Here is a 10,270-nt window from a genome sequence, read left to right on the forward strand (position 1 = left end):
TAACCATTTGAGTACCAAATGAAGTGCGAGTACACATGTTTGCAAAGACAGACAATTACTCTTATGTCATATAATATGAAATCTAAAACTCTTTGAAGATGCTTTGTTCTCAAGTACGAAGACCACCATTTCTTTTCATGAAAAATGTCATCTTTAATTACACGTATTTAAATCACTTTTTCAACCACACTATCCATATCCTTAAGAGTCTGTGTTGTCAAGATGTGCCCAAACGTTTGCATATCAGTTCTATAATACACCTTCTGGTCCTATTTGGACACATCAGTGATGAACCCAAGGTCATAGGGTGTTTAGGGTTTTTATTCATCAGACACCCTCACCTAGAGATGATCAATCCCCAACCTGTGTCCAAATGGTGCCCTAAACCACGGATCCCCCTTCCGGATCCACAGCCACTGCAAGGCCAGAATGTTCTTTGTGGCTCCTCTGCACTGCAGTCCTCTTACTCCAAGGAGTTTGACAACTCGCTGTAATGAATGGCCAACAGAGCCCCGGCACCCAACTTCAACTGTCTCACAGCGGGCTCTCCAGCCATTGCTCCAGCACTCTGAGACAAGATCAGCGTATTTCGCCCTTTTTGCACTTGCTGGCTTCTTCGATCCGGTCTTCCCAGGGGACAGTAAGTTCCAGCAGGACCACTTGCTTTGTAGACTCCAATGTTAACACCATGTCTAGGTGGAGGGAAGTAGTTGCAATGTTTTCTGGGAACGTGAACTGCCTTCCTAGGTCGATTTGGAGCTGCCAGTCCTGTGCAGTGACAGAAGCCCTCCTGAGGAGCTAGGCTGATGCTTTACCCTCTCCTCAGCTCTGATAAAGGTAATGGACTGTTTGGGGGCACACTGATTCTTGCTGTTTTGCATCGCTGTGCTAATTGCGTCTGCCACAGACCTTAGAACTACCAGCGGTATTGTCCTTCCCCCAACGCTTTTGGGCAGCAACTCAAGATGTGCTCCAAGGTGCCTCTCTTCTGGCACAGTCGGCATGCTGGAGTACTTGCCATGCCCCAGCTACGCAGGTTGGCTGGGCTTGGGAGAATGTTGTAGACTAATTGGATGAGAAACTTGATGTGCAATGGTTCGGCTCTCCAGAGCTCTGATCAGGTGATCTTGCAAGGTTCTGCATGCTCCCCACCTGGTCCAGGTGCCTTGTTTGTACATACTGACCATCTTGCTGTGGCGTTCTTCCTCCACCTCAGCTTGGATCTCATCCTGAACCATTTGATGCCTCTGCTTCCCATGGGCTTTGTCATAGTGTGGTTTAGGAAAACTGCCCAGTTCTGCCCATATATACACCCCAAAAATAAAGGGGAAAAAAACAGCACACAGTAAAAGTTTGTACCCAAGTTAACACAATAAAGGCTAAAACAATACTTTATTAATGAATTCCCATTGATTATACATTTACACTGCTGTGTAACAATTCATCGAACTGAACAATTATCCCTTGTATAAATGTTGACTGTATAGCTCACATTTCTTATCACAAGTCCAACTTCAATATGAGGCTGGCGAGACATCAGGTCATCTGGTCTACATGCATCACACAGGCACTAGCATAACAGCCTCATCCAGCAACTAGAAATGCAAGATGTCAGGTATGAAGCAGAGAGAGGAACTCCTAGAGGGCCAGCATACTGAAGGTGACAGTGAGTGCCAGTCACACTGAAATCTCTGAGATGAGGGGAAAAAAAAAAACAACAAAAGTTGTGGAATTCACTTCAGTCCTGTCGTTGAGTGTATCTCAAACAACTATCTACAAAAAGCATGGTGATAAAAAACAAAAGATATGTACCGGTAGTTGCCACTTAAGAGGGATGGGTGCTTCCCTCGTTTTCATTTCAAATCACAGAACCCCAGCATTACAAGTCTGTAGGTCTCCTTGTTCAAGTGTGATGACCAAAGCTGGATGGGAGAAGTTTTTGGTAGTCAAAGGCAAAAATAACACTACTTGTGAACTGTCATGAGAGAACCGTAAAGCAACGGTTGTTAGTCGAGCTCTGAGTCTGACTGAGATGCTGCCTTCTTTTTCTTTTTTCTGCCATGTTTCTTGTGCTTCTTTTTCCTCTTCTTCTTGGATTTGTCCTGTGTACATAAAACATTCATGTTAAGCACTGCAAGCTTTTCCAAATAAGGTGTTTTTCACTTCAACAGTAATTCTACAGATGAATTCACAGTACTGGTTTGTTAGAAGGTGTAGCTGTACATATGTTTTTCTTTATTAGACTTAACATCTCTATAGAAATACATTTTGAATTGAAATGAATTAACTGAAATTTCATTTGTTCTCAGTAAGTTGGACCGTCATTTAAGAAAAATGCTCACTGTGATTTTCTCCTTTTCCTCGCTACTTCTCTTCTTCTTCTTGGCTTCAGCCTATGGGAGGGAAAAGTCAAAATTAAAGCGGGAAGACCTGAGCAACTCCCACTCCTAAAAATGAATTCCATGTAACAGCATTGATTCATAATAATCTTGTGTTTACCAAGGGATTCTACACCAAACCAAATTTCATCATCATATTCACTCAGACACACAGTGCCTGGAGTCTTTAAAGATATTGGGAGACACAATTTTAACTTTTTGACTTCAAAACTTCTTCGCTTGTCTACCTTAAATCTACTTGTTCTTATTTTTGATTGTATGTACCCTCATTTTTGTTTATAAGTAGACTCAATACTTTGACATGATATTTTATCTATTCATTTATTTCATTTCTTGTTCACTCTTTGTGCAGATGACTTGTGTAACAGATGTGGCAGGTGGGCTTTGGGATGGTGTGAGAACCCTTCTGTGTATGTTACCCTTCATGTTGATGTTACCATGTTGATTGTTTCATGTTATTGTATTATTTAAATCAATGATAATTGTCATTACTAATGTATTTTGCTTTGTTTAAATGTTGTAACTATTATTTTCTGTGCTTGAAGACCCCCTCAAAAACAAGATGGTGCATCTCAAGGGGTTTATCCTCTGATTAAATTTTGAAATAAAATAAGGACATAGTGCAGTACGTGGGAGAACTCAACGATTTGCTGACAGTCACAGAGCTTTCTTATAAAATGCTTGATCGGTGAAAGGTCAAACAAAAATGGCTAAAATGATAGACTAAAGCAAGACTAAAAAACGTTAGTACATTTTGATGTCAACAGCAAAAAATACTTGCTGCGATACTTGATTTTTACCCTCGAAAATTTAAATAGGAGTAACAAAGAAGTAAAAGGAACAAAGAGGGAGAGAGAAGGTGATGGATTAATTATCAAGTCTATTCATATTCATTCAAGTGGGACAATTGACAAACTTTTAGTAAATTAAATTTTATGGGTTAAATAAGAAGCTTTCAGAATTTTCTTCATCTGAAACAATGTAATAATGCTTAGTACCTCTTCTCCCTCAGAGTCAGCAGACGACTCTGAAGATGAGTCTTTATAACTCCGCTCAGACTTCCTTTTTCTTCTACGGCTCTTTTCCTCCTGAGGGACACAAGATTTACAGCACATTTATAAATGCTTTACAACACCTGAACGAAAAACTGTTTGACTCAACTTGACCTGCATAAATACAGCTCAAGAAATACTCAATGAGAGTAAATTACCTTATCTTTATCTCCTTCTTCCTTGATTCGTTTCTTCTTCTTCTTGGAAAATAAAACAAGAACATTTAGATTGACTAATTTATAAGTAATTTTATAGCAATATTGTTTGATGACACATTTTTAGAGCCTGTTTCCAATAAAGTATACTGAAAAAGAGAATCAAACTGTGCTGTCAAAAAAAAGAGACATAAAAACCTTGATTTCTGCATCGGATTCTGCTTCTGAGCTGTCTGATGCTCTCCTGGCTGATGACTTCTTTCTTTTCCGCTTTTTCTTCACACTCTTCTTTTCATCCTGCACACACAAATAGAAATGCAGTCAAATAGTGTAATGCTGCATTATATGTACAACAATTTAAGGGAGTTATGGAGCTGGTTTTCAGGATTAAAACTGTATATAGTCCAATTTTTTCTGACCAGTTGTTAATTGTCAACCAATTTGCTCCAATTATCAACAACATCCCACTGATCTTTATTAAAACCCTGGTACCCTTTTTTTTTCTTTTTTTAGAGTAAACACAAAATGTTTATGTTTAGTAATTTGGAAAGAAATTTTACTATTTAAGTCTGTAGTGACTTACCTCGTCTTCAGATTCTGAGGAGGAGCTGCTGGAGGAATCAGAACTCGATGAGGAGGGGGAAGAAGATGAAGAATGCTTGACCAAAACACAATGAAAGCAGGGTTCATTAGACTTGAGGTTATTTGCTTGTTGGAAAAGTGGAACACTACATTAAAATTCAAAAAGAGACTCGCTCAAAGAACAACAGTGTGTGCGCGTATGTGTGTAAAGCAGTACTGTGGCACAGTCAGCCATCAAAATACTGGAGGTCTCTCCTCACCCTGTTGGATTTCTTCTTCTCTTTCTTTTTTTTCTAAAGACAAATGAAAAGCCAAAGTGAGAAATGATGAACTTTAAAATAGAGATACTTGTAAAGTCTGATGAATGGAGAATACCGTACCTCTTTTTTCTCTTTCTTCTCCTCTTTTTCTTTCTCTTTGTCCGTTGCCTTTTTGTCTTTCTCTTTGTCACTTCCACCTAATAATTTTTCTCGGTTTTTGGCCAGTTCTTTCCTCCATTTCTGAAAACAGTAAATATTTGTACAATTTTAGTATTTGAGCCCTTCTACTGTATTGCTTATTGTTCCCCAGATGCAGCTACACTTTCGACTAAATACAAAACAGTCTTGTAGTAAACTTAAAACATAATATATAGACATGGCCAAAAATATTGGTATCCTTCCAAAAAGGTATTAAGTTGATATTAAGTTGAATCTGACTGCTATTTTAGAACGTTTTTGTAGGACAGACATGAATCAAGTTATTTTCACAACTTTTTGGTTTCCTTCCACTGCAAACCAAACATAGACATGCATTGATAATGGAAGATATTTTAATTTCAACACTGTTCAGGGAAAACATGCATTATTGGTGCATTATTTCAATAAAATGCAAGAGTACCAATAAGTTTGGCAACATCTGTATTAGGTACTGTACAGAATTTTTTGCCTTGCCAAATCCCTCTTGACACTCACAGCAGGTGCTGACGGGTGATCATCATGGGTCAATACATCAGTCTACATACTACAAACACACCTCGTTCATTTTGTCCTCAAAGTCAGCCAGGGCTCGAGACCCTTTCTTCTTCTTCTCCAACTGCTCCTTTAGCTCTTCCCTGATCAAAACACAAGAAAAATATTTAGTAAGACAAGTTATGATGTAAATCCATCACTTTTGTCAGCAGATATGTGGGAGGATCAGGTCCACTCAAAATGAAGCACAACCATTCTGGAGATTTGGGTTTAATTGTGCTTTTCTTCACTTTCTTCAATTGATCAAGATTCTTACCTGTTCTCTAAAAGGAATATTAACTACAATTCAATTAAGTCATTTAACTACTACTGCTGTGCCAGAAAAGGAGACAGTGACAACACCTTTCTCTTTGCATAATGCAGAAGCACCCGTGCTGATGATAAAAAAATTTTCAACTGAATTTTTTTTTGCTGGTGTCCAGGTTGTCATACAAAGTCACCAGGAATCCCCCCCCCCCCCCCAGTGGTGCAATTTGGTGCCTTCTGGCCATCATTTTTATCCCTGGCAAAGGCACCAATTTATGCATCAAATGTATAAAATAAAACATTTAACCTCCAAAAAGTATGCTACTAGTGATGAAGAAGTCCTATTTCTCTCCTTACTGAACAAAAAAAAACTTGTAGGCCAACTTACTTTAACTATCCAACTATATCTTAGAATAAAAATAATACAAATATCTGTACTTATCTGTCAACTTTAAAGTCAACCAGAATCTACATAAGTCAGTAAATGAAAAAAGTTAAAATTCTTGTCACTTTCATATTAACATATGTGACTGCACACTGACAATCATTACTCTTGTCAATTTGGTTCTTTGTTAAAACTCTTATTGGTTCATTTTCATTAATAAACAACTGCTTTTTTAAAAATATATTATTGAAGAAACTTGCCATGCTGAGAGAGGCCAGGATCCTCCTAGTGGCACTGGCAGCCTGTGCACTCTGTTGGCAGTTGAAAGACTAGCTGTCAACTAAGGCAAGGCCAGATTTCCTGGTTTGTTTTAACGACAGGTCAGCAGCCGTAAGTCTGTTTTAGCATAGTTGTTGAGCAACCACGTTCTACTTTTGTTTATCATTCATTTTATATAGTTACTTCTGCCAAGGAGGTTATGATTTCGCCCATTTTAAAATAAAGAGGCACAAAAATATACTCTTTACTATTCCTTCCTTTTATTATTGCAAGAGTGAAATTGTGTTATATAAACACAATCCTCTGTTTTATTCTTGTAAGAATTAAATTGTATTATGTAAACATAATTGTATATCGATGCATATACAACTGCGGGAAGCCGGAACAAGCGTTGATGTCTGGAACAACGAGCGTCTCTTTCCCCTGCTGTTTAACTGTATACAAAGCGAAAAGCGGAAATGCGATGGCAGAGTAAAATCTTTTTTTGCCTTAGTGGTCAAAATAAACAGACTAGGACAGAACAATTCACTTCTGACAGAAATCTGTCTGTCGATGGAGCTCTTGCATCCATGCAAAAGATACTTTCATACTGGCAGTGGATTGTGGCACATAATGAATTAATTGTGCCCCCTTGTGGCTAAGATTAGAGCTAATTTTACTGAAGAATTCTCAGTTATCAGAGCTATCTCAGATGTGGTAAGATCTGGATTGATTGATTTAAGGTATCCACTCAAAATCCAATTGGAGTAAAGGGATAAGCAAGAAAATACCCTGTTCACATCCATTCATATCTTTCTAAATCAGCTCAACCCTGCCACAAACAAGAATTTTACTTTCTGCAAGACAAGCTGAATGAAAACTCACATTTTTGATGCAGTGACATTAAATTTGAACAAAACTACCTCACTCTATGAATGGAAAACCTAAGGAATCATGTACCTATGAGTCTGTTATGCTGAGTTAATGAGGATGTGTGTTATTACATCATCAAACTTCAGAAAAACCCAATTTCTGTCTAGCAATATGAAAAAATGTCAGTCCCTTTGGCACAAACTAGACACACATGCAGGTCACAATGCTGAAAAACAATTTGTCTTAAGAAGTATCCTCTCTGTTGAAAGTGATCTCACTTTTCCTTAATTACATCTTTTGAAGGATAAAGTACAATCATACCTACATCACTGCCAACTCCACACAATGAATAAGTATAATCCAAATCAGTGAGCTGTGGCCTATTTAAGTTTGTCTTTTACTGTTTCTTTATCTATTTTTGCCCATAAGACGTTGGTGCTGATTCTGGCTGTCTGTAGGGAGAGCCCCTGGCTATACAAAATGTAAATCCTCCCAACAACAACATCCTTAAATGCTACATCAAGCTGTGATATATAGAAAGACTGGAAAGTGGAAGTAACAGAACTACAGCTGTGAGAAAGTGTCTTTTCAGATATTTTAATTGTATTACCAAGGAACAAATATTTATGTCAGTGTAGGTGTCTGGGAAGGTCTGTCCTGTACCCACCATGTTGGTCGAGGTCTACTTAAATAATCCTGTATGCTTGGTCCGGCGTTCTGTACCGGTCCCCTGGCTCGTGCAGCAGCAATGGGGTTAATGTAAGCCTGAAATATCATACAGGACAAACATTTTACACGGTTTTTAAACTTCAGTTTTATTGTTTTTCATTTATTACTTAGAGAACAAGCATAATTCGTGCCAGTGAGGTATACAACACTTTGATACAATTTAAAATATCTTCCATTTTACGCACTTGTAATGGAGATTATTGAAATAAACACATTTGCCAGCTTTATAAGTAGAGAGACGTGTTATAACATTGATGAAAAGCAATTAAAGATAATCAAATACTACACCTCCAAAACAATCATAAAAATGCAATTACCATAACATTTGCGACTTGTACTTAGTAACTTCAGTGAAAATAGTAAAATTACGGTGTAGTTAGCTGTTCTACATAAACTGGCAAATAAAATACCAAACTTAATACCGCCCAGACTGTCAGCAAGCAATTCTGTTGGCCATAAAAATAGACTAAATATAGAAGAAAAACAACAACAACAACACGTTTCACTTGGCATTAGCAAAGCGCTAATGTTTACCAATAGCACTCGGCTAACGTTAAACACATAGAGTAACAAGACAAACAAATAAACCATTATTATTAGCTTCACAGGTTTCTGCGAGTGTTTCAGGGCTAAATCCAGACTACAGACTGCAGCAACGAAAAAACGCTGCGTAGCATCATCATCATCATCATCATCACCACGTCTAAACTAGAGCTAAATATTATGAGCTAGAGTTAGCATTTGTTGCTAGAGCTGGCCTCAAGCTTTTAACGTTAACTATAACACCATTCACGGAGCTAATTATAGCCTACACAATCTGACATTGATTGAAAAATATTCTGTTGCATTTCCAAAAAATATATTTGTTAACGAGTGGCTTAACTGATAAGGACTACTAGAATCAGTTAGCGTATCTATCTATGCTAACGCTAGTTGCTGCGCTATCGCCACTGTCAAGGCCTAGCATCAGCTAGCGTAGCTATGCTAACGCTAGTTGCTGCGCTATCCTCAGGCTCTGTTTATGTGTAACCCAGCTAACTGGCTACTTTCTCAGATTTATACAAAGCATATGTAAAATTACTCACCACTCGATTGTCTCTCTTCCCCATGTCGAGTTAGCAATGGGAAATATGTCCAACTGCATGAACAATCATTAGTGTTACCTTGCTAACATTGACCTAGCCGCTTCAAAATGGGTTATTCTGCAGCTTTTTGCTCTTCTTCGGCTTCCTCTCCTTCTTACTCCTTCTAATTTCCGGCAGACGCATTGCGGCGCACTGCTGCCTCCCACTGGTCAGTGTGAGATTGCATTCCTGACACTGTTTTTGTGGTGGTGGAGCCCCTTCTTTTTCTGCCATCTTGCTGTTCTACATATTTTTTCCAAAGCATACTTTCAGGTCTACATCTCTCCTCAGTGTCCTTTTCATTTCAACATACTTTCCCTTGACCCCAACATGTGCAGGCACACCATAAAACTGCTGAGCTCACAGCCAAAACAGATTATTGTTGGTCTTTCTGTCACCATGTCTCCATAGGCACTGCTATGTCATACATGTTTTCTAAAATAGGCTACTGAAATCCACTTCTCATGTTGGTATTCATGGTGAGATACTTGACCAGTATAGCTATCAAAGGGGCCACCCATACCTCTCCTACTCCCAGCTTCTCCACTTCTTCATTAATCTGGAAAATAAAACACACTGCAAAGCATCTTTCCCTGGCTTTAGAATTGGGATCACTACTGTTTGCTTCCAGGAGGCAGGAAAGGTTCATTCTCTCCAAAAAGTGTTTCTAAAATCCAGTATTTCATGTTACAGAATCATCTTATCTCTTAAATATCTCATAGCCATCTTTTCTAGCTGCTGTTCTCCCCTCATTCTTCATAGCTTTGCTCATTTCCTCCATTAAGAAATGTAGATTAACAGCATCAGAGTTATCATCAGTTCAAGTTTAAACAATTGTTGCCTTAGTGTCCGATTCCCTCTCCTGACACATTCTTGCCCAATGTTCACCATGCTTCTGATCTCATATAAAACCTTTTCCTTTACCATCACTCAAGCATACTAATCCATATCTATCCATAGATTCCTCTACACTGTTTCCATCATTGTATTGTATTTTATTTAATAGCATTGAAAACACCTACCCAAATGACTGGTGTCAATCTCTAATTATGTGGTTCCTCTAGGCCTAAATTCTCCTCAAGCCTCTGCAGCATCCACCACAACTTTAATAACATCTGATCTTCTAATTTAGTTTGGTGATGCCCACAAAATATTTGCAGGAAATCACTGTTTTTCCATGAATTGTCTTGTTGTATGGTTGGCTACAGACAGTGAAGGAGTCAGTGAGTGATAAGCACGGGCCTAGTAGATTCCACTGTTTCACTTACCATCTGTATGTGACATTTTCCCACCTGTTCTCACCTTTTCAGCGTGCACCGTACTATTACATGATGCTTGTGCTTGGAAGATACAGGAACTGCACATCATGTATGATGATGTATTAAGGAGTTCATCATGCATGTGCATGAACTGCACATCATTATCAGCCTTGCACTTTTCTTCAGATGCTGGCTCTC

General features: G+C 38.5%; 1 protein-coding gene across 3 annotated transcripts; it reads right to left on the reverse strand.

Annotated features, from left to right (window-relative positions):
• Positions 1-1,364: 1,364 nt before the first annotated feature.
• On the reverse strand, positions 1,365-8,933 carry fam133b (family with sequence similarity 133 member B). Of its 3 annotated transcripts, XR_010931504.1 has the most exons (12): positions 8,775-8,933; positions 7,628-7,725; positions 5,203-5,281; positions 4,569-4,688; positions 4,449-4,481; positions 4,190-4,264; positions 3,805-3,903; positions 3,610-3,651; positions 3,398-3,487; positions 2,343-2,393; positions 1,813-2,102; positions 1,365-1,691 (listed from the first exon to the last, which is right to left on the reverse strand). XR_010931504.1 is itself a non-coding variant. In XM_067611202.1 (11 exons), exons 1-11 carry the CDS (start codon positions 8,796-8,798, stop codon positions 2,007-2,009), a joined length of 804 nt encoding a protein of 267 aa, XP_067467303.1. In that variant the 5' UTR covers positions 8,799-8,933; the 3' UTR covers positions 1,365-2,006. The 3 variants fall into 3 exon arrangements, 2 of the variants coding, with proteins under 2 accessions (XP_067467303.1, XP_067467302.1); XM_067611202.1 differs by having other exon boundaries at positions 1,365-2,102; positions 3,610-3,648; XM_067611201.1 differs by having other exon boundaries at positions 1,365-2,102.
• Positions 8,934-10,270: the final 1,337 nt, after the last annotated feature.

The sequence above is a fragment of the Thunnus thynnus genome, chromosome 15, assembly GCF_963924715.1.
Source record: "Thunnus thynnus chromosome 15, fThuThy2.1, whole genome shotgun sequence".
In the NCBI taxonomy this organism is placed as follows: Eukaryota; Metazoa; Chordata; class Actinopteri; order Scombriformes; family Scombridae; genus Thunnus; species Thunnus thynnus.

Excerpts from the sequence above, each read along its gene's own strand:
- fam133b (XM_067611201.1), bottom strand. The coding sequence starts at position 8,798 with ATGGGGAAGAGAGACAATCGAGTG. Across the intron at positions 4,482-4,568 it reads AGAAGAAAGAGAAAAAAGAG|AAAAAAAAGAAAGAGAAGAA; the intron begins GTACGGTATTCT and ends ATTTGTCTTTAG. Across the intron at positions 3,652-3,804 it reads AATCCGATGCAGAAATCAAG|AAGAAGAAGAAACGAATCAA; the intron begins GTTTTTATGTCT and ends TTATTTTCCAAG.